Genomic DNA, 22,764 nt, shown 5'->3' on the forward strand with positions numbered 1-22,764 from the left:
TTGTAACCGGTAATGGGTTGTGGCATTCACTAAACTCATGTGGCAACCGATAGAGCACGACTATCGATAGCACGTGAACAGCTGACTCGCACACACGCGCCATACCGGCTCTTTTGCCATCCCTAACACCCGAATTGTGCAACACGGAAAATTGACAAAATTTCCAATTTTCAAATTATCTGCTCGATTTGAACGCACACAAACTCCGGAAAATAACCAACCGACACTTACCACACGGTTTGGTTTAACTCGCGCCGCTACGCGATTAATTCAACTGACTCAATCCGAGCATAAGAAGGAGTGGAAATCAGATGCAAGTCACACAAAGGCTTTCCGTTGTTTAGAATGAATTGATTTTCCGGGCAACTACATAGCGACAAGTCGGAAAACGGAAAAACAAACAAGCCGGCGAGTTGCCCTTGGCAGCAGGCAAAGAGCAACAGTTCAATCCACACACAACTCACGCTAGAACCCCAAATCATTTTGGCTACACAGTAAACTTCGGCTGGAGAAATGCTGCTTCAAAAGATTTTTACCAGAGCGCTTCACTCCACGAGGCAACTTTACGCCGGATCTGGTGCATCCGGAGGGCTGGAGAAGAGTGCCCTGGCGGCCTTGAGGAAGAAGACCGGATACACCTTCGCCAATTGCAAGAAAGCCCTGGAGAAGCACAACAACGACGTCGGATTGGTGGGTAGTTGACTAATGTTTCTTTTGTAAGCGGGGCAACGAGCATTCAATTATATAGCTGCATCGCTTACAAACTTCTTTATGGTCATATCACCCCGTCTAATCACCTCTCACCTTGCAGGCTGAAAAGTGGCTACATGAGCAGGCCCAGACGCTCGGCTGGTCCAAGGCCACCAAGGTCGCAGATCGAGCCACTGCCCAAGGTCTGATCGGAGTCCTCATCCGCGGCAATCGGGGCGCCATGGTGGAGCTGAACTGCGAGACAGATTTCGTGGCCAGGAACGATACCTTCAAGCGGTTTGTAGACCACGTCGCCTGCATGTGCCTGCACTACACGGACCTGACGGACTTTGATGGAGATCTGTGGAAGGTGAGAGTGAATCTACAGATAATGCGCGCATTGTGTGGCTAAATTCAGGAACCATCTCTAAGAGAACGAAGTTGCTAATGAACGAATTTGTATATCCTTTGCAGCTTGGCTTCGATGCGGACGCCCTCAAAAACTTGCGCACGGAGGAGGGGCGCACACTGGGCGATCACCTGGCCCTGCTGATCGGCGCCATCGGAGAGAATGCCACCATCCGACGGGCCCTGTGCTTTAAGGTCAACAACGACCTGAGACTGGTTGGCTACGCCCATCCGGCACCCACCAATGTGGGCACCACGGAAGGCATCACTCAGGTGGGCAAATACGGAGCGATCGTAGCCTACCGATCCACGCACAATTTGCTGGACTTTGAGTTCCACAAGAGCATCTGCCAGCAGATCGTTGGCATGAAGCCGTCGAAGATCGGCGAGTATGACAAGGACAAGCCAGCGGAGAACAAGGACGACGAGACGTGCCTGATTCACCAGGAGTATCTGCTCGATGCGGACAAGACGGTGGGCGAGGCTTTGCAGGAACACAACTGCGAGATCGTTGACTACCATCGCTTCGAGTGTGGCGAGCAGACGGAACGCAGCCTGGAGGCGATCATTCGCTCCCAGCACCAGAGCAGCAATTAACTAGCCATTAAGCAGAGTCTAGATCACTAAATTGTTATTAGCACCAGCTCAAGATTGTTGAAACTAAAATTCTGGACAAAGTTCTGGTCAAAATTTGCATGTGAAAAAAGTATAACAACCACGACGATCAGATCAGATCCGCCTCCGTTATTTGAATACTCCATGAGTCATGGCAAAAAATTGGGGTGACCAAGGGGAATGCGTCTGCGCAGAACGGGAAGCACGCTTGAGCGGCTTCCGGCGACCGAAGCAGTGGAACCCGCGGGAAGAACGGGCGACTGGACAACGCCAGCAGAATAAACTGTTTACAAACGTGTTTTATTTTACCGCTCGTAATTACCCTCTTGGTCATGCGATAGCCCAAAAGAAAGAGCAAAAGGGAAAGATCTTAGGGGGGCAAAGGCAAAACAAGCACCAAAATTCCAAGGGGGGGTACGCAGTGCCCCTCTTGCTGCTCTATCTTACTGCTCTACTTGCTATAACTTAAGCGAGCCTTTCGCTTGTGCCGCAAATTATTTTAATATGAGTACATTTGGTCAGGGAAGGAAATCAATTGCCAGGAATAAATGAAATACTTTCCTGCCCTAAGAAAGTTTGCAGCACTGAGCTGTCATGAAATATTGTCTATACGTAAAGTATGCCTGTCAAACCCCTACTGTCATTTCAGAATGACCAATCATCAAACTCCAATCGTCGTGAGAGATACCATTGCCGACATGGACTACCTGGACATTGAATCCTTCCGTTCCAAGTACAGCGACATTACCGTCACGGCCGTGCCAACGCGCTCCAAGGCGGACGATGAGCCTGCAATGGCCACCGACCAGGAGACGACAATCAAGCAGCATGTGCCGCGCGTGGAAATAACGAGAGTGAATGGAGGTGCCTCTGCAGGTAGTGGCTCCACTGCGAATCCAGCGATGATGCAGCGCAACAGGCAGCAGCCAAACAGCGCCGCACTGGCCTACGCCAATGAGTATAAGGAGGTTATGGCCAAACTGGAGTACACCAAGTACATGCAGGCCCAGCTGCAAATGATGTCCGCGACAAAGGGAGGGGGCAGTGCTGGTGCCCCTGGCCTTGACTTCGATCTGTATGGCACATCTACAAGTAAGGAAATTAAGAATGGAAGCGAGTTTTTAAGTTATTAAAATGTATTTTAAGAATGAAGTTCTAACTTTGCTTAGTGTATACAACTATAGTCTTATCCTCAAGATTCCACACTTTTCAGATATCGATGAGAACGCCAACATAGTGGACAAGTACGCCGAACTCCTCAACGTCCTGGGGGAAATGCGCTCCAATGTGCCGACCACAATGGCGGGCCTAAGGGCTCCCAAGGAGCGCCTGCAGCGCGACATAGCCCAAGCCAGGCTAAAGGTGCGCCAGTGTCTCCTGCTCCTGCACCAGGGAGACGAGGAGAGTGACGATGCCGACTTCCAGGGCGCCCCCACCAAAGAGTGACGTCATGGCTCACATGTACACATCCGCATTGTTAACGACACCTCTCCGGGATCGCGAGTGGCACGACAATAAAAGACTAGAATAACAAAAGCCATCGGGAAGTTCTGGGAACCCTCGGTGTTCACGGCTTCGACTATGATGGTGGGGCAATGGCTTTGGAGTAGCCAAATACTATGACCAGGTGATACTAGGTGGCCGGCATTCTGACACAAGCGAGCAGCGGAGCGCGAAACTTGTCCACCTGAATGCTGGGAACGCTAACTATCATTTGATACCCTGTAACTGGTTTATTCGGTTTATAAACTCGCATACTAAGGATCTACTTGGGGATTATTACTGTTTGTACTCCGTTTTTTAAAGAACCATCTTTTATCACATGTTTTACTATTGGATTATAAAATCAAAAAACTTATTGCATTCACAAGTAAGTTTATACATGTTAGTTATATTTCAATTAATTATGGAATTTCGTATCTAACCTATTTAGTGTTAATAACTTTTTACATCTTTTTGTAAGACGTGAATGTACATTGCGCTTTGCACATCTTGAATTTGCGACTTATGCCCGACCGTTATATTTATCTAACTTTTCCTCAGTCAGTTGGTATGCGAAGTCTTGTAATTGTCGAGTATACCCTTCGAAAAAGTTGGCCATGGTCAAAGTGGAACTCGAAAGGGTCACATTCACCAGCGTCGGCAGAGAAACACACCACTGTACATAGCAACATACATGTATATGTATTTATTTATGTATGTATGTATGTAACTGCGATCGGAGCGCTTCAATTGAAGTTCAGTTCACGTTCAGTCGCCAGCCGACTTTTCACGGGTTAAGTTAGACTTAAGTCAAAGACACCGATCAGCGACCGGATTGCACGAATATATCCTTTTTTTAGCTTCCGCTTTCGAGGCGTTTTTGACGTTAATTCGGGTTAATTTGTTTGGAAAGTGCGCAAAAAAATAACAGTGCCAAAAAACGCGTTATCACTTGAGTGGCGCTCTCTTTTCCCACTAACGGTAAACTGCGCGAAGAAGCGCGCGAAAGCGATTTGCAGAAAAGGCGGCCTAACAAAGCGAATGCCAAAAGGTGACAGCCATAAACACAACAAATAGTCCGCGAAGTGCGAATAAGTTAATTAGATTGTTTAGTTTTGAAGTTGCAACCACAATTGCGGCTGCACCAGAGGAAAATCAGCGAACACACTTTAATTTGCATTGCAGCAGCCGCAAATTGGACCGCAAAATGCCGCCGTTTAATTTCATCAAGCAGGTGAGTGCGAAGTAATTAGGTGTTGCCACACATTTATGGTGCAAAGAAATTAATTGAGCGTTTGTGCGGCAAGAAATCGGCGCTGACGAGATGCATTTGCTGCAACTGACGCTGAAATCGATAACGAGATAAGTTACCTAATCAAATCAAACATGTGCGTGAACATACATATGTACATGTTTAAAGGATATTTCGAGCTAAGTTGAAGTACAGTGGTAGTTCAATAGGTGAATTTAGGCAAAATTATAACTTTAACGAGCTTAGATGTCCTTTTGTCCCTAAATAATGATCACTCACAGACATCTTATTACGCATAAAAGTCATTTTAATTTGTCGTATGATTGTTTTCCAATAGTGCAATTGAGATCACCCAGTTTCCCTATATCAACATGCCACAGGTGTTTCAAATGTAACAAGGTCATGTCTCTGATAAGAACTCACTACTCTCGACCTTGCATCTGCTCATCAATTAATTGCAATATCGCTACTGTTCCAAGAATAAAAGTGAGCTGGGACAAACAGATGAATCAGAGCACACAAAGTATCATCATTACTTTCCGTTCAATCTGAAACTACGGGGTCTCCAATTTACCATATCTCTGGAAGACAGGCAGCACACAAGAGACGTGTCTAAATGGCCAACTCCAGACAAAGAAAACGTAACACGGGAAATGGTTTACCAATTTGAATGGACTCTAACCAAAACTAATGAAGTGCACAACGAAAATGGACTGTGGCGCCCAGCTGGAGACCCCGAGATGTGGTGACCCCAAAAGAGATTATGCGTAATTAGGCGGCTTCTGGCGATGCTTGAAGATAGCATCCGGTGATTAAACGTCGTGATGTGAAACGAGATCTTGGAAGAACTACGAACTACGCACCAGCACGAAGCCAAAGAATCTCAACCAGCATCTGCATAAAAAGCCAAACAACCCATAAAGGTGGGAAGAATTTCTACGCAGCCCATCCGCAGCTTTCTTTATGTTTTTATGGCTTTTCCCCCACTAATTTGGATTTGTTTGGATCTTGGTCTGGGCCGCTGGAGAGTGCTGGACAGAGGAGCGTTTGATTATAGCCCGGCTGTCTTTTAAGGGCCTGCCTAATGAATTTCCGAGCAAACGCTTTTCCCAACCCGTGTGATAATTAAGACGAATGACCCCTTAGTTAGAAAGTTATTGCAGCACAGCTGCGTGTAGTCCGAGTGTTTTCTTTTGTTTTTAATAGATTATCTCAGCATTTGCGCAGCTGAACTGAACCCGAACCGAAACCGAAACCAAATCTGGTTATATTTGCATTATTCAGTTTTTAACTCCGGGTTAATTGCATGTGGAGTAACAGTTAGGTAACCGTTAGGCAGGGATTACTTGCTTATGGCTCCCAAGTGCTCCGCTTCCAAAGCAATTGTTGTCCAACTCTTCACTTCCTACGATTTCAATGAAGAAATTATTTTTGAACTCTTCGTGCTTAATTCACCCACACTTTAGCTTTTCGTTTATTGTTTTTTTTTTTTTTTTTTGGCGTGGGAAGCCGACAATACCAAATTGTTGCTCCCAGTAGCAAACAAAGAGGGGGAGCGAAAACCGCAGAAAAACTGGAAAATAACATCTGCAGTAGCTACTTTGTGAAAAGTGCGGCAAATCGACTGCGGCTGAAGAAAATCCAATTCGATTTTCAATCTAAAGATCGAACGCCTTTCAAAACCATTGTGATTTGTGGTCTCCAGCTTTGTGCCCGCCTATCACAGCTAATTAACCATTTATTAATGCCTAATCAAAAGCACTGCCAGCCAAACACCTGTTGTTGTTATTAATATTCGGCTTTTGCCAACTGATCTGTCGACGTGTTTGGCTTTAAAAACGGCTACAGGTGGCAAAAAGTGCAATTAAAAGAGCGTAGATGCAATGCTCTTCTCTTCCTGGACATATATTTTCATTTTGTAAATGTTGTTTTCAAATTACATTTCAATTTGCAGTTTTGTTTGAAATCTTTAATCATAAAACTAATCACTTCATGATTAGAAGCATAAAACTATTGGCTTAAGATTTTCGATGCTGAAACTTGTAGCGCTTGAACTTTATATTATTTAGTTATCAGCAAACTTGTTGTTTGTATGTTATATTAAATTCGTAATATGGTTCTGCATTTTTACGAGTTTGGTATATCTTTATCAACTGTTGAGTATATACTTAAAATGTCACGTAAAAGTTCTTCGTCGAGAATGGTATACTATACTGGTATACTATTTCTATCCCACCTCCATCCCATCGATCATGGCTCAAACTGCCAGGAGGTTCCCACTGAGACGAGTCGGGTGGGGCTTGGTCTGGACCCGAATCTGGACCTGCGTCTGGATCTAAATCTGGAGCGGTTGGCAATTAATGTGGTCTGCTTTCAGCTCGAACATCAAGAAGCCACTGACAGCGGCATGATTGCCATTCCTTGGCCATCTTCAGAATTGGCTAATGAAAAGGCTGGAAAAGAGCAAAGATCCATTGGCACAATCACCGCTAGGGTAAAACGGAGGAAAACAATAAGAGAAAAACTAAGATACAAAAGCGGTACATTGCCGGCTGGCAGTTTCCCGTTGGCAGTTGCGGAAAATGAAAATGCCACCAGTCGATGTTGCATTATTGTGGCGCTTTTCAGACGCTTTTCCAGACTTTACGTAAATGTCGCGTGTGGCCACAAAATGGTCTTAATGTGTTTGGCAACAAAGAGAGGCAAACAATCAAATAGTTTGTTGCCTTTTTTCGGCCTAAAAGGAAAAGTCAATTGGCCTGGTCGTTTGTCTTCTTGCGGGTTGACGTGTGTAATTATCATAAATCGCAAATTGCATTTTTCATCATGCTAAAAGTCGCACATTTTCAGCTGGAAAAAATGCTTTGCATTTACATTTGCCATTTACATTTTCATATACCATGGTACAATTGCTTTCATTTTTTAGTTATGTTTTCGCTATTTCCCCAGTTCACGCCTCAACCTCAACGGTTGATTGAACTTGTCAGAGTTTTGAGTTGGCCAGAGTTGGGGAAAAACATCATGGAAACATGAAACATGGCCAGCAAAGAGAGTTGTGTTTTTGTGTTTTTGGTTTTTGAAAGGCATCGCATTGTCTTGCCAAGATGCGGATACGTGGATACGCAGATACAGAGATATAAAGATACAAAGATACACGGTTCTCTGGGCCAGACCCATTAGTGTCTTTCACGCTTTGGAACACACTGGAAAACCATTTCGACTCATTACCGAGTCATACACAAGACATTTTCGACTTAATTGAGTCGAAACTCGGCTCCGAATTGCTAAACAAATCGCTGCCAAATTGTTACCCCAAAATAATTTAAACGCTTTTCTTCCGCGCAGCTTGTACCCCCCATGCTCGATCCCCAAAATCACCCTCCAGCCGTGTTAATGATCGCCGTCAAATGGCCGTCTGCCACTCTCCATACATAAATCATAAAAGTGAGGACTCAAGCCAGTCGAGCGCGTCAGCTCGGTTGACAAAAGCCGTAGGAAACCCGAGAGATGCAAATCGATGGAGTATACAACACCGATATGGACATAAGTACTTCCCCCATCGTCTGTTTGTGCTTCATTGCCTGTGGAGAATGTGAGTGCAGCGGAAAGTGTGGAGTCAACGGGGAACAAGTCGGTTTCTGGATACCAAATGACGAAATGGAGTCCACTGAGCAGAGGCAGTGATACTCTTTTCGTGGGGCATCGAAAGTTGCTGGGTCTAAGTAGTTTAAGGCGCGTTTAAAGTTCGGTTAATCCACATTGCATAAGTTTCCTTTGGTCCATTGTATTTGTTATTTAAAATTCGAGTTCTTAGAAATGCCTACAGATTAAATTTGATTATGAATTTGTTTCTGAAAAAAAACCTAGCAATTTCACTTATGATTATATAATCTATAATCTATTGATACGAAACGCCTGCCTTTAGCTGATGGAACTAGCCAAACTCCCTCATTTAAGCAAATCTTAAACCACAGAGAGCTAATAGAAGGAATTAGCAAACACCCCGCAAGAATTTGTTAAGACCCTGTTGCCACCACTTCCCCATAGCCTCTAGCCCTAAGCCATGTTTCGTTGGCCCAAGAGAAAGAGCACAGCCCAGGCCAAGTTAAAGAAACGGGAAGAAACCGCAACCAAGTGCGCTGCGCTTTCTGCTTTTCTCAGCCAGTTCGGTTGGAAACTGAAAGGTTGAAGAGGAAAACCGACAGTCTAACTGATAATTTTCATTCATTTCTGAGTCACACAGTCGCTGGTGCTTCCCTCTTGCTCTTTTGGCTCGAAGCTATTGGCCCGATACTACTATACTGCTATACTTCGATACTCCGGAGCTGGCCTGGCCATAAACTTGGAGCGCGGCATTTCGTGGCGACCAGTCTGCAGTTGGCTTTCTGCTGGCAAAGACGCTTCGCCAGAGACTCGGGAAAACCTCCAGGGGAAAAAGAACGCGAATCGCGAGTGCCTAAACACCGAATACGAACCGTATCAAATCGAATCGAATCGGATCGAATCCAGGCTAACATTTGGCTTAACTTTCAGTTTCGGCTTTATTTCGGATAAGTTTTTTGGGATATCAACACCCATTCAAAATTTGTTCTGATATTTTGATCCATCGGTTCGCTATTATCTGCTGCGCGTGTGTATGAAGTGAGTGTGTGGAGACGTTCGCTGTTCAAAAGCGCTGGGAAAACGAAAACTTGCAAGGATTTCACTTTGAGCCGCGCTGCTGCCGGCTTCCATCGGAATTGCCATCGGTTTTGAGAGAAACAAAACTAGTTCAACGCAGCTCAGCAGTATCTTTCAGATACAGATACATCCGCGCACATGGAGCTATCGCTGTCACCAAAAGAAACGGTAACTACAGGCTTTTCATTATGCATATTTCGAGTCTCGAATCTCTCCCATCAGCTCTCCTGTATCTTGTACAAGTTTATTTAGCAAGTTTCAGCTGTTAATTACGAGCTGGCCATTATTTGTTTATCAATTACAATCCATTTTGTGCCTGACGATGGTGTTTGCCCAGGTCTTGTAAAAGATTTGTTGACACAATAATTAGGCGGAAAATTAATAAAGATTTTCCCAAGGAAATTGACAGTCTTCTATTCGATATAATTGGACAAGTTTTGTAATATCATTTGCGGCAATTAAAGCTTCAAAATAAAACTTCCCATTTTTACAGAACTTAGTTCGAACTTAGTTTGTGTAGTAAAAGTAATGTGCTTCCTCGAGCGTTTAAAGCAATCGATGGCATGCAATTAAACTTTTGAGCATCATCCATCAAGTTAATAGCTGTACCGCAAGGAAAGTAAAAATTGAACACAATAGCTGTCGTTGGAGCTGAGCGCCAATCTGTACCCAAAATATATGGGTATCTGAAATTATTTTTGGCATTCGGCACCCTATTTAGAACATTTCGTCGATCAGCTTTCGCTTAGATTATTGTTGCTAATTAGCGGCTGTGAAAGTCTTCTATAAAAACAAAGTGTGGAAAAAATGTTATAATTTGCAAAGCGGTCGGCAGAGAAAATTTACTGGTGGCTTTTTTTGTGCGAGAGCATGACAAATGTAGTTTAGCTGTCAACAGTGAAGATCAATCAATCATGGAGCCAGAGAGCTGGAAAACCTGGTTAACCCAAGCGCCCAGTTAAAGTAATCCGAGTTATTTCACCATTCGCCGGCGACAATTAAAATGCCTTTGTGTTATGTGGTGTGCAGCGCAATTTATGCATTGCTTATTTATGAGTAGTAGGCCCAGAAAAAGGTAGTCATTATTATTGTAATTTCTATGAAATGTCATTTTGTGGGAGTAGCAAACGTTGCCCGGCGAAGCATGAACTTGTTTTTGGTCACTGAGCACGCCACTATGTAATCATGTAGCTATGTAGCGTCCAAATGAATCGGCTCCAGACTGCAGACTCCAGACTTCGAAGTCAAAACATTAATTAGCCAAAGGCAGCCTAATGACCCCAAACCGCTAGCCGAGATCGAAATGGAGATCGAAATACAGATCGAGAGGTAGATGAAGATGCAGTGCATCTGTGTCTATTGTATGCGTATAAGCACCCAATGGCTGCCAACCACTTTCCACTTTGCTGCGTTTCATAAATAAATAAAAACATAATGTTCGACGGCGGCCAACAAAAACTGGCTGCACCACCAACGTAATGTGGTTCACGCCCGCCCCTGTTCACTTTTGGTTTTCACTATCACTTGCGCCTCCAGTCGGATGCAGAGCACTTCTGCAGACGGGTTCGAGTTTCTGGTTTTCATTTTTCTTTCGCTAATTTTGAGCAATTTTTTCTCAATTTTTGCGTTCATCCTTGGGGTTGTGAAAAGTGTCTCATGACAGCAAAAATTGGCGATCGTTTGAAAGGTGTTTAATGTCGTGCCAAGTGCTGTTCAAACAACTTGCTTGTGGCATTGTCACCTGGCAGAGAAAACAGGAGCAACAAATGGTAATTGCGCCTGAAATTTCGTTTAATAAACCTGACTTATGCGATTGGTTGCCTTCAACCTGAAGTGCAAAACCTCAAGCTCAGAAAGAGAAGTAGCCAAGAAAAGGAGTGTCTTTCTCAGTAGTTTTAACATGAAACAGAAATGTGATTTTAAATTCAACTATAAGGCAAAATAGGTAACACCAAAGATGATACAAAAATCATTCAATTTAGGGATCGACAATCTAAAAATCTAAAATATTTATTTACTTAAAGGAGGTCTTTTAATTTAAAATTCAACTATAAGGCAAAAAAACGTAACTCCATAGATGATACAAAAATCAATCAATTAAGGGATCTACAATCTAAAAATCTTCAATATTTATTTACTTAAAGGAGGTCCGTCCCAACACCATTCCGGACTTAAAGGTGGATGCCACATTTCGGAAGGTGGCTAAACATGCGATCACCTTTGCACTTTGGAAGATAGACGAAGATCGCTTGGAGGCAGTACCAAGATCACATTACGGAACCTTCTACGATGGCTGCGCATACATTATCTACGCAGCAAGTTTGTCGGGGCATTATGCCAACCACGAAACCATCGTAAGTAGTTTAATTGGCTTGTTTAACCAACTTTAAAACGAATATTCATGTTCACAGACACGCGAACAGAAGCCGAATGTGCTTCTTGAGCGATACATCCACTACTGGTTGGGGAAGAATGTTAGCGAGCAGAATCGATCCAATGTGGTCCATAAAATTCAGGAGCTCGACTCGTATCTGGGAAACATATCCTCTATTTACCGGGAGACCCAAAATCTGGAGAGTGCGAGATTCCTTTCTTATTTCAAAAAGGGTTACGAGTGAGTTACGGCTTTCCGGCAGATGGGAATAAAAATAATAATAAACAAATAATTCCGTTTCAGTGTTCGATCGGGTGCTCTTATAAACGCGCCCAAGAGGCCACGCCTTTTTCAACTGTACGCCCGCAAGTGGCTGCGATCCATTGAGGTGGCCACCATCGATTGGTCTCACTTCAACTCGGATTACATAATGGTCCTTCAAACGGAAACCCTTACCTACGTATGGATAGGCCGCTCCAGTTCGGGAATCGAACGACGAAGTGCCCTCGGCTGGGTCCAAAAGCACTGCAGTGGATCGCCAATCACTATAGTCGATGATGGATATGAGCAGGCCATGTCCCAGGAGAGCAAGGAGCTGTGGAACTCCCTACTTCCGCTCAAGAAACGGATGGTCTGTCAGGCCAGCCACTTGGTCAGCGAATACGCCGACTACAACAGCAATAAATTCCGCATCTATAAGTGCAATCAACGGGGAAGGCTGCACCTGGATCAATTGGATGTGGGCATGCCGGCAAAAGATGATCTAAGCGATGCCCATGGAGTCTATTTACTGGACAATTACGGCCAGAGCATTTGGATGTGGGTAGGAGCTCAAGCACCACAAGCAGATGCCCTTTCTGCCATGGGAAATGGAAGAGCTTTTGTTAAAAAGAAAAAGTATCCGGATAATACGTTGGTGGTGCGAGTTTCGGAGGGTCACGAACCGGTGGAGTTTAAGCGCCTCTTCGCCAACTGGTTAAATGTTTGGCAGGAAAACACCAGGGGACACAAACCAGTATCCACAAAGTTTGGAAAACTAGATGCCCATTCCTTATGTGAACGCCCTAAAATGGCTGCTGATACACAGCTCGTTGATGATGGCAGGGGTGAAAGAATAATCCACCGTGTTTTTGGAGATCAGGTGCAAGAGGTACCCATCTCAAAAACGGTTGTATTCACCACCAATGCCAGTTTCGTGGTCAAGTACAGTGTGCAGGTAAGAATAAGCCCAAGTTGCGTTTACAAAATTAAAATTCACTTTTCTGGCAATAACTTTCAGTGCGCTACTGTTGTTCCCGCGGATCTGGCCTCCGTTGGCATTAAAACAATCATCTACCAGTGGAATGGTTCGGAGGCCTCTGCGGAATCTATTTCCCGGGCGGACAAGTTCGCCAAGGCCAGTTTTGATGCTCTCAAAGAGCCTGGAATGTTTGTACAGCTCTATGAGTTCGATGAGCCACCGCACTTCCTTCAGATCTTTGAGGGAAAACTTATTATCATGCGCGGTCAGCGGAGCGAGATGCCTTACAATGGGAGCTCTAACGTCTTGCTGGATACCTTTCTACTGAAAGTTTACGGCGATGCTAGCTACAATGCTAAGGCTGTGGAGGAGACACATCTGTCATCGATCAGCTCCAAAGATTGCTATGTGATCAAAACGAATCATGTTTGGGTGTGGTGCGGGCAAAGTAGCACGGGAGATGCCCGTGAGATGGCCAAATCGGTGGGCGCACTACTGGGGGAAAACTCTCTGGTCCTCGAGGGCAAAGAAAGCAAGGAGTTCTGGCAATCGGTCGCTATGTACTTCAACCAAACGCTAGTGATCAACGGAAATGGGAACTCGTGTTCTAGCAGCACCAGTAGCAGCAGTGGCGCTGGAAGCATGTGCAATGGCAGCATCAACGGTGGAAACATTTCACCGACTCTCAGCAATAATTGTTACTTAAACACCAGTGTTCCGAGTAAACCGAGACCTCCTGTCCAACTATTTTTGGTCTGGTGGCAACAGAGTTCGCTGAGATACGAGGAGATTTTCGGATTCGATCAGCAGGATCTCAGTTCCGATTGCACCTATATTCTGGACACTGGCAGCCTCACCTACGTCTGGCTGGGATCACAGGCTCCAAACCAGGAACGCTACACAGCCATTGCCCAAAGTTATGTGCAGAATGCTCCATTCGGACGCAGATCAGCGACAGCGTTAGCCGTGGTCAGGCAGTTTCAGGAGCCAAATGTTTTCAAGGGATTCTTCGAGTCCTGGCAGAACGATTACGGCAAGGTAAATATAATATAATATTCGGAATTTTCCATAAAAAGGGTTTTTAAGATTTCATATGCTAACCTAATTATTTTGGTTATATTTAGAACTTTTTTTCCTACGAGAAAATGCGAAAGGATCTGGGGAATGAAGTGCCCAGCACCTGTAGCCTCACAAGCGAAGGATCAGCTCAGATCCTTAACAACAGACAGAAGGACTTCGATGGTCACAAAAAGTATCCATTAACGGTGCTCATCCAGGAGATGGATATGCTGCCAGCAGAAATTAATCCCCTAAAAAGGGAGGTGGGTTCAACTAAACATCTATTTCCGTATCTGTTTTTAAAAGTGTCTTCCACTCGCAGGTTCATCTCACGCACGATGATTTTGTGTCAGTGTTTAAAATGTCTTTTTATGAATTTGACGAGCTGCCCAAATGGAAGAAAATGGAACTGAAAAAGCAATTCAAACTTTTTTAGGCTCATTAACTTGTTGAAATGATTGTAACGAGTGCGCACTGTAAATACTCCTCACCTATAATGAATACTATGAAGAGATAGTAGCTGTTGAAGCAATTCATGTTTAATATATAAATTTTACGTAGATGTAATAAAGCAAAAACATGGAAATCTTAAAATTGAAAAAATAATATGTTAGCCCATGTAGGCCATCAAGTGGTTTCCACCTCCTCGGAGTCTGGTTCGTCCCCACTACCGGAACCTGGCAACAAAAACAGCTATAAAGGTATAGGATTAATGTAAAAAAACTTACTAGGAAACAAGAGCCCGAAAATAAACTCAAAAATTCCACCGAGTAGATCCCAAAACATTTTTGATCCGGTGTTGTCAACGTTTTGTAACCAAGTATAATGGCATAGCAGTCCCAGAGCTGTTTTGAATCAGATCCCTTTAATGAGCCATGACAAAAACGCTCAACCAATTCGGACTTAATTCGAATCAGAAATGATTGCATGATTTGGGTCAAATACAGAAAATACACGAGTATATGCCTATTGAAAAGCTTTTAAAGGTAAATGCTCATATCAACTTTATTTGCTCACGATCACTGGTCTATTTCAATTGTAGTTGTCGTTATAATCGCCAAAGTACTCCTCATCGGCTTTATAAACAATAAATAATATGATTACAGCTCTATTTGGTAATATTACAAATTCATTACTTATATCTGAGAAGAAGAGGTCGTTAAGGAAGCTCAAAAATATTTCCGGCAGCTCACAGCAGTCCATATTGTAGGTTGTACTTTGGTAGCTTTACAATTTTGTTTAGTATTTATAGCTTTATTTTGAAGGTTAATTGTATTTTGTATATATTAGTGGATTAATGCACTTGATTACTTATATTAGGCTTGCGGATTATAATAATCTAGGTGCTTGACGAATCATAGTCATCATCTGATGAGGTATCACCTGCAAAAAAACAAATGTTTAGGTGCGTTCCTTTTATTTATTTATAAATTGGCTAAAATGTCGGTTTTGTATACTACTTATCCAGCTCCACTTCTCCTAAATCCTCCAACTTACTGCCAAACAGCACGTCCCCAATCATTTCGAATATCATTCCAATAATTTCACAATCCTCCATGCCTTTGTTTCTTCTGCTTTTAGAACTTACACTAAATGCATCAGTCTCAGCAGTCTTTTTATATACGATCTAGTGCGATTAGTACTAATTGAATTTATCTTATGAACTTGGTACATTGGCTAATCGTACATAATTTAATAAATATCCAAGCGATTAGGTTTAAATATAAAACTGTCTGGCAGCGTGACATTCAAAATGCCCAGAGCATAGTTTTATTAAACATTATGAAGGTACTTAAAAAAGAAAAGCCATATAAAACAATTTAATACACATCATAGCCATACATGGGTGCCTCCATGTAAGCCTTCTGTTGGTCCGTGGAGTTGCGACGGATTCTCCGCCCAATGGGCTCCAAGTCTGCATAGCATTTGGGAAAAACTCGTTCCACAGCAGCGATGGCATCTGCTTTAGACACATTGCGCACAGCGAGCACTGACGCCAGGGCTTTGGACTTGACGCAGTTCTGAAATTAAAAAAGTTATATGTTTAAGCTAAAAGGGCAACGTATGGAACCCACCTGATGCGCTTCCTTGACATTAAAGGGCGAGGCATCTCCTTGGAACATTGCGCTCAAAAAGGAGCAATGCGCCAGGTTGGCTGCCCTGATTTCCGTGCAGGCTAGGTGGTCCACGTTTCGGAAGTCCATGTCGTTATTGCAGTAGTCGAACATGTGAATCATTTCGTGGGTAAGCACTCCATGGACCATGCTCTTATTCTTGGCCATATTCTGGCAGACCACGATCTGGTTGAGCTTGGGATCGTAGCCGCCGGTGACCGTGGGGTCGCACACTTCGCAGGAGATGTGTCGGCGCAGATCGATGGGACAACCGGAACTTTTCAGGGCTCCCATCATCAGTTTCACCAGCGGACCATTTTTGACACACCAGTAGACATTCTCCTCGCACTTGAAGCGATCGATGTTCTCCTGCCCCTCCATTCCGAACAAGACCCGTGTCCACTTGGGCTTGAAGGTTTCACCCCTCCGCTCCGGATAAAGGTCATAGCCCCAATCCTTCTGAGCAGTGGTGGTTTCATCGGTGGGTTCCGTGCTGGCAGACGCTTTTTCCGCCTTTGGTGTTGCGTTTTTCTGGGCTGCGCCGGTGACTGCTTCTATTGCTACCGGCGTAGTTGCCTCTTTGGCCCACACTTTAGTCAGGAACTCCATTATTTCATGGGCTCTTTGGTCCTCTACTTTTGTTAAATAACAAACCGGCAGCTGATTTGGCAGCGTTGCCACATTGCTGAATAGAATATGGGTTAACAGTGCTTGGAGTTCTTAACCCATTGAAAGGCATTTTGCATCATACCAAAATACGTAAGACGTCAATGGATTATAATTAATTTAAAATACACTAAACAATTTTCCCGTGCTGGTCAAACAAACTAATCACCTTCAGCCTGTTCAAAGCCCGCCACTGGCTGCTGTTATCGATAGTCGTCTCCATTGCCATCGATAGTGCTGCACCGGCATTTTACGATTTGTAAAAAACCAAAGCAAATTCCACGTAAGATTTACAGCACTCGGGAGGCAGCTCAAATAAAAGATTAATTAGGAGTAGTACTAAGCACAGCCGAAATGCAAAGCTTGCAACTGAGCCAGTTGGTGCTGGTGCCGCTCGTGCTGGCCCTGGTGGCCCTGAACGATGGCTCTGCCGGCGAGGTTCCACGTCCACTGGGTGTCTCACTGGCCAAGGCTTCACTGTACCAACCACGGGCGGGCGAGAACAGCTGGACCTGCTTGGATGGCAGCCGGAGCATTCCCTTCTCCCAGATCAACGACGACTACTGCGACTGTGCGGATGGCAGCGATGAACCGGGCACTTCGGCTTGTCCACAGGGCCAGTTCCATTGTCTTAACAAGGGTCACCAGCCGGTGAATATACCTAGTTCCCAGGTGCAGGATGGCATCTGTGACTGCTGCGATGGCAGCGACGAGTCACAGGTGGTCGGTTGCCCCAATACCTGTTTGGAACTCGGGGCAGCAGCTGCTGTCCAAAGGCGGAATGCAGCGGAGCTGCATAAGCGTGGAGCTGAGCGGCGTCTGGAGATGATTTCCCGTGGCAAGCAGATGAAGGCCGAGCGGGAGGCGCGCCGCCTTGAGCTGGACCAACGACGCAAGGAGCAGGAACTTCTGCGCGCCGAAAAAGAGCAACTCAAGCAAACCGCTGAGGCTCAGGAGGCAGAGGCCATTGAAATCTTTAAGGAACAACAGCGGGAGGTTGATGCTGATACTGCTCAGGCGGAGCGGGAACCGCAGCAGATGCGCCAAGAGGCTTCTCTTACCTTCGTGCGCTATGACACCAACAAAGATGGCTTTGTTGAAGTCACCGAACTGATGGTCGACATGAATCTGGACAGAGATCGCAACGGCGTGGTCACTGTGGAGGAGGCCAAGTACTTCCTGGACGAGCGAGAAAGGGTGGATCTAGATGCTTTTGTAACGCTGGCCTGGCCACGAATTAAGCCTCTGCAAATGCTGGCTGAGGGTCTGTTCCAGCCGCCGCAGCCGGAGGAAGTTGCCCAGCAGGCAGAGGTCACCACCGAAGCGATCCAGCCCACTCCACCAAAGCCAAGCGAAGGTAATGATAAGTGAAAATAGTTTAGCTTGTAAAGCAGGGATAAGAATAATATTTGTTGATCTATTCCAGAACAAGCTGAGCTCGCCGGCGATGATGATATTGAAGCCGACGAAGAGGGTGAGGAGGATCAGTACGACGATGAGGAACCCGATGTGGGCGTAGGCGAAGCCTCTCCGGATGTGGAAGAAGTCACGCCACCGAACTACGATCCGGAGACCCAGCGTTTGATCCAGCAGGCCAATGAGGCACGCAATGCTCTTGAGGAAGTGGAGCGCAGCCTGCGCGAGATCCAGCAAGAGGTTAGCGAGATTGACGACCAGAACAACAAGGGCTACGGCCTGACCGAGGAGTGGGCTGTGCACGATGGCCAGTGCTACAATTTTGAAGATCGGGAGTATGTGTACACTCTCTGTCCCTTCGATCGGGCTTCACAAAAGTCGAGGAGTGGAGGGCCTGAAACCACGCTGGGTCGCTGGGATAAATGGAGTGGAGAACCCAAGCAGTATTCCCAGCAACAGTACACCAATGGAGCTGCCTGCTGGAATGGGCCAAACCGTTCGGCCATCATCAACATCAGTTGTGCCCTGGAACCCAAGATCACTGCCGTCAGCGAACCCAACCGCTGTGAATACTACTTTGAATTCGAAACTCCCGCGGCCTGCGACAGCGAAGCTTTCCAGTCTGAGTCGGAGAATCTGCACGACGAACTCTGAAAAGTTGAACCATCGGGGAAGAGCCAGAGAGAAATGTGTATGCTTGGCATGACCAGAGTTTTGGGGATTGTATTTTAGTTTTAAAGGAGAATATCAATTTTTTCGAGATCATTCCCAAACTGCAGCAGGAAAACCATCAAGAAGTTTAGCAAATTAACTCAGTATATGCATTTAAGCAAAAAGTACATCAAGTTTCATTCTGAATAAAGTGTAAACACCTAGTATTTTTTAAAGAGAATAGCGAAGCACATCAATAAAGGAAAATGTTGGAATGGACGCTGAGCAATTTAAACAATGGGATGCATGATTCGGATAAAGACGGTTTCCTTGAGCTCAAACATATAAGTATTCTAGGTTACCCTGTACTTTCCTGATTCTTGATACACAGACAATTTTCAAGGTGTAGTAAAAATATTTTATAAGGGAGAAACTATATAAAGAAAATTTAATTGAATGTACACACTTGGCAACAACTAGTTGTGACCAAAACGGGCGACTCGGAATTTTGTTCATTTTTCAGATCACCCTTCGAATAATATGAAATAAATTCCCGGAATTGTACAATGGTGTTTTAGACTAGTTCCTAAGATTTTCAAAAACTCATTCAGTTCTCAATAAAGTATAAACATTTAGTAAATCCATATTACAGTGTAAACTAAATTCAGGCCTCGGTGACGGCCTGTTTTATGTCCTCCAAATAGCCATCCACCTGGTGCTCCAGAGCGAGAATGTGTCCCGTGTTACAGTTCTCCGCGCCCACAAAGGTCAGGATGAGCGGCAGCTTGTTCATCTGCACCACTTGGTAATTTGAGTACATGGAAATGATGGTCTTGTTCCTGCCCAATCCCAGTTTGCTGGCCTGATCGCAGGCGGTAGTGAATGTAGGTATGAACGAGGGCATCAGGGCGAAGTCCACGCTCTTCTCCTGGCTGACCCGCAGGAGGGGCACTCCGTCGCGATCCGTAATCTGAATAACGTACAGCCCGCTGACCCTTTGGGGAAAAATGATAAGCAAATTGCAGCAGAAAAGCCTTTCTTGTGGAATGTTTACTTTTGCAGCAGGCCATCTAAATACTTCTTGATGTCGTCCGACATGGGAAACGCGCTAAAGTGCAAGACTAGAAAACTTATGGCAACAAAAATAAGTTTTTCTCCGCATCCAATTATTTACACAAAACAAACTGAGCAACAGCTGACCCAAATTATCGATAAGTCCAATTTTCAGTGGCTAGTGGGGGATCAAAACAGAATAATTGCAACAGGCGTACAACGTTCAGATTAAAGTACGCAGTTAGGTTTTCAAATTATTATTTAAATACTAGCTCATTATACTTTTAAACCATATATACCTTTTATATGTTTAGCTAAAAACCCTGCAAAAATCGTTACCGCGTTATCGATTACAGGTCGCTTTTGGTTGCGTGGAAAAACAGTTTGTTTGTAATACGTAAGGTCAATGCAACTAATGGAAATAAAAGTGTAGTACAAGCTTTTAATTCGAATTACCATAGATTGAACCTTATTACACCATGGTGACTGGAGACCCGGGAGCAACAAAGTCCTCAAACGCCGCTGCTTCAGATGATTACGACTACACCGCATCCATGTCTCACCTGACCATTGGCCAGCAAATTCAGGAGTTGTCAAAACAACTGCAAAACACAAAGGAGGAGCTGCACCAGCAAGTGCGGGACAAGCACGGAGCTCTACTGCAGCAGGCCACTCACGCAGGACGCTTCGATGCGGCCTTAAATGCGCTTTCCGAGGATGTGCAACGGGTCAGGGAAACTGGACACCGGCTGAAGAACCAGGTGGACACGCAGTATCAGCAGGTGGAGAACCAAACGCAAGTGCTAGGGCGTCTGCACGATGTCAGTCACCTGCTACGCTCGGCGGGCACATTACTGAACCTCACGGCCAAACTAAAAGGGACCAAGGATGTCTTACGCCTGGCCGAAATCCACTTTGAGTTGGGCCAACTTATTGAGGACAAGGAGCTGAAGGACATTGAATTTATCCAGCAGGAGCGAGCTTATGTGATCAGTTCTGCTCAGAAGATAAGAAACCTCACGCAGATGCAGTTGGTTACTGGGCTCCAGGAGCGCAATGAAAATCAAGTCGTTAATGCTTTGAAGGTGGATATAACAAACATTTTTCATGCATATACTTTACAGTTCCTATTCCTCAGATCTTTATGAATTTTAATACGCTCGAAAAATCGCTGGAGAACCTATTGGCTACCTTTATTGCCGACATGGAGCAATCTCTTAAAGAGTGCTTTGCTGGCAACGATATATCTGTGCTGAACAAGTCGCCGACGCATAGCGTGAGCAAACCAGGTCCCTCGAGGGGACCGGGAAAAACTCCTCAGTTGACAACTACTCAAAACTTCCGGGCCAAGTTCTGGAAATCTCTTCACTGGCTGCTTTATGATGAACTTTTTGAGACTTGCACGCAAATCAAGCTGCTTAAAACGGCTCTCGAGCAGATCAACCAGTTTGGTTATACATCAGAATTATCTGATCAGTGCATTCCGCAGCGTTTTTGGAAGCAGGTGCAGCAGCTCCTGCGGAAATCCTTTGACGAATGCCCCCAACATGTCACCCAGACCCTTCAGGAGGGACTCTCGAAGCTCCTTACCTCCGCTCGTGGCTTGGAGCAGCGTCTGCATGGCGAGTTTCAGTTTGACAACGAGCTATTTGCTCCCCTGGAAGTGGGCTACGTCAGCAAGTGTGCTGCCAACTTTAAAGCCTGTTTAGCGGGAGTTGATTTACCCGGCAACGAAACTGTTGACAATTTCATTCGTGTAGCTTCAGCAGAGCTCAGTGCTGCTTTGATCGACTCCCGTCTCACGAATGCCATAGCAAATGTTTTTGCAGCCTGCGGAAAAGAATTGTGCACAAAACTAGAGGCTCAAATCAAGCTGGGAGCGGATTCTAAGCAGGTCGTGGATCTGCCCAACCTGCAGCAGCAGCAAAACACTCAGCTGGCAAATGTTCTTTATTACTATAAGGATTCAGTGCGTCGCATGCTTAGTGATCTCCAAGTGCAATTTGAAAAGACACCGGGAACAGCCAGGGAAATTATATCCCGTTCCTTGGAACAGGCTGATTTGCTGATCGGCACCATTCTACAGCAGATAATGGAGTCGATTATTACGACGATTAGCATCATTGTATTGAGTATGCACAGGGAGCCCGGATTGAACTCGGAGAGGATGTCTACCACAGGTCCGTCGATGTACATAAAGGAACTGCAGGTGGGTGAAGTCTTGAATTTGGTACTGTGCTAGTCATGTGTCTCAATAAAACTATTAGGAGTTTGTCAACCGCTCCTGGTCGCATCACATCGCCCTGTTCGATGACAAGCTGATGACAAAAAAGTGTGGACACGAACTGGCCAAACGTTGCATAGAGCTGTTCCTGCACAACGTGTGCATTCTGCGACCTCTGAGCTCCTCCGGAAGGCAGCGTTTGAAGCAAGACTGCCAGCACATGGAGCAGGCTCTGAAACCTCTTTGCCCTAATCTCGCCGAGCTGGGCAAGCCCTCGCGTCTGCTAAGAGCCATGTCCTTGCTGATCGTTCAAACGGCCGAGGAGCTGGTGAAGCAAACAATCGGGGAGAACTCTCTAGTACCCAGTTATATAGTGCTGCTGCTGCTCTTTGGACACGCTGGAGCTGATCTGCAGTCGCCACACACCACGGCCAACTGGTCCAACGAACGTCTGATTGAATGGCTGGATGGGCACACGGCTGAACGGGAGAAACTGGAGCTGATCTCCGGTGCACTGCAGCGGTATCGGGACAATGCCAGGCGGAAAAATATTCAGCAGTACGACGAAATATACCCCATGATGGTGGAGTATTTTGAACAGGCCTTGAAGGCAATTCCATAAATACCTAATGTATTTTGTACCTAGAACTATGTATGTAAGAGTTCGAATGTGGTTATAATAAAAATCTACATGGATACATTCACAACAGGCAGTTCAATCAACGCACTGGAACCGAATTGAATTGACTTAGTTCCTCGAACTAAATTAAGTCAAGTTGTAGAAATTTGGGATTTTGGCTATTGTCAATTGGTTAAATTATCAATAGTCATAGTAGATAC

The 22,764-nt window shown here is 45.0% G+C and overlaps 8 protein-coding genes across 10 annotated transcripts; 5 read left to right on the forward strand and 3 right to left on the reverse strand.

Annotated features, from left to right (window-relative positions):
* The first annotated feature begins 104 nt into the window (after window positions 1-104).
* Window positions 105-1,830, forward strand: LOC6529451 (elongation factor Ts, mitochondrial). The gene is made up of 3 exons (XM_002090417.4): window positions 105-690; window positions 812-1,060; window positions 1,165-1,830. Exons 1-3 carry the CDS (start codon window positions 514-516, stop codon window positions 1,693-1,695), a joined length of 957 nt encoding a protein of 318 aa, XP_002090453.1. The 5' UTR covers window positions 105-513; the 3' UTR covers window positions 1,696-1,830.
* Window positions 1,831-1,982: 152 nt separating this feature from the next.
* LOC6529452 lies at window positions 1,983-3,477 on the forward strand. The gene is made up of 2 exons (XM_002090418.4): window positions 1,983-2,805; window positions 2,927-3,477. Exons 1-2 carry the CDS (start codon window positions 2,262-2,264, stop codon window positions 3,157-3,159), a joined length of 777 nt encoding a protein of 258 aa, XP_002090454.2. The 5' UTR covers window positions 1,983-2,261; the 3' UTR covers window positions 3,160-3,477.
* Window positions 3,478-3,936: 459 nt separating this feature from the next.
* On the forward strand, window positions 3,937-14,573 carry LOC6529453 (villin-like protein quail). 2 transcript variants are annotated; one of them, XM_002090419.4, is made up of 7 exons: window positions 3,937-4,429; window positions 11,272-11,481; window positions 11,539-11,741; window positions 11,805-12,717; window positions 12,781-13,779; window positions 13,866-14,063; window positions 14,123-14,573. In XM_002090419.4, the coding sequence occupies exons 1-7, from the start codon at window positions 4,403-4,405 to the stop codon at window positions 14,234-14,236; spliced, it is 2,664 nt and encodes an 887-aa protein (XP_002090455.1). In that variant the 5' UTR covers window positions 3,937-4,402; the 3' UTR covers window positions 14,237-14,573. The 2 variants fall into 2 exon arrangements, with proteins under 2 accessions (XP_002090455.1, XP_015052357.1); XM_015196871.3 differs by lacking the exon at window positions 3,937-4,429 and adding an exon at window positions 8,983-9,295.
* On the reverse strand, window positions 14,315-15,369 carry LOC120321185. Its single transcript, XM_039373038.2, has 2 exons — window positions 15,298-15,369; window positions 14,315-15,183 (listed from the first exon to the last, which is right to left on the reverse strand). The coding sequence occupies exons 1-2, from the start codon at window positions 15,356-15,358 to the stop codon at window positions 15,140-15,142; spliced, it is 105 nt and encodes a 34-aa protein (XP_039228972.1). The 5' UTR covers window positions 15,359-15,369; the 3' UTR covers window positions 14,315-15,139.
* A 173-nt stretch (window positions 15,370-15,542) lies between these two features.
* Window positions 15,543-16,593, reverse strand: LOC6529454 (mitochondrial inner membrane protease ATP23 homolog). Its single transcript, XM_002090420.4, has 2 exons — window positions 15,876-16,593; window positions 15,543-15,821 (listed from the first exon to the last, which is right to left on the reverse strand). The coding sequence occupies exons 1-2, from the start codon at window positions 16,521-16,523 to the stop codon at window positions 15,621-15,623; spliced, it is 849 nt and encodes a 282-aa protein (XP_002090456.1). The 5' UTR covers window positions 16,524-16,593; the 3' UTR covers window positions 15,543-15,620.
* A 218-nt stretch (window positions 16,594-16,811) lies between these two features.
* On the forward strand, window positions 16,812-18,926 carry LOC6529455 (glucosidase 2 subunit beta). The gene is made up of 2 exons (XM_002090421.3): window positions 16,812-17,937; window positions 18,007-18,926. Exons 1-2 carry the CDS (start codon window positions 16,935-16,937, stop codon window positions 18,648-18,650), a joined length of 1,647 nt encoding a protein of 548 aa, XP_002090457.1. The 5' UTR covers window positions 16,812-16,934; the 3' UTR covers window positions 18,651-18,926.
* A 332-nt stretch (window positions 18,927-19,258) lies between these two features.
* On the reverse strand, window positions 19,259-19,862 carry LOC6529456 (ragulator complex protein LAMTOR3 homolog). The gene is made up of 2 exons (XM_002090422.3): window positions 19,702-19,862; window positions 19,259-19,642 (listed from the first exon to the last, which is right to left on the reverse strand). Exons 1-2 carry the CDS (start codon window positions 19,743-19,745, stop codon window positions 19,312-19,314), a joined length of 375 nt encoding a protein of 124 aa, XP_002090458.1. The 5' UTR covers window positions 19,746-19,862; the 3' UTR covers window positions 19,259-19,311.
* A 52-nt stretch (window positions 19,863-19,914) lies between these two features.
* LOC6529457 (conserved oligomeric Golgi complex subunit 5) lies at window positions 19,915-22,628 on the forward strand. 2 transcript variants are annotated; one of them, XM_015196872.3, is made up of 5 exons: window positions 19,915-19,933; window positions 20,015-20,097; window positions 20,162-20,785; window positions 20,839-21,909; window positions 21,968-22,628. In XM_015196872.3, exons 3-5 carry the CDS (start codon window positions 20,180-20,182, stop codon window positions 22,544-22,546), a joined length of 2,256 nt encoding a protein of 751 aa, XP_015052358.1. In that variant the 5' UTR covers window positions 19,915-19,933; window positions 20,015-20,097; window positions 20,162-20,179; the 3' UTR covers window positions 22,547-22,628. The 2 variants fall into 2 exon arrangements, with proteins under 2 accessions (XP_015052358.1, XP_002090459.1); XM_002090423.4 differs by lacking the exon at window positions 19,915-19,933 and having other exon boundaries at window positions 20,010-20,102.
* The last annotated feature ends 136 nt before the right edge of the window (window positions 22,629-22,764 follow it).

This window comes from Drosophila yakuba, chromosome 2R (genome assembly GCF_016746365.2).
Source record: "Drosophila yakuba strain Tai18E2 chromosome 2R, Prin_Dyak_Tai18E2_2.1, whole genome shotgun sequence".
Taxonomy (NCBI): domain Eukaryota; kingdom Metazoa; phylum Arthropoda; class Insecta; order Diptera; family Drosophilidae; genus Drosophila; species Drosophila yakuba.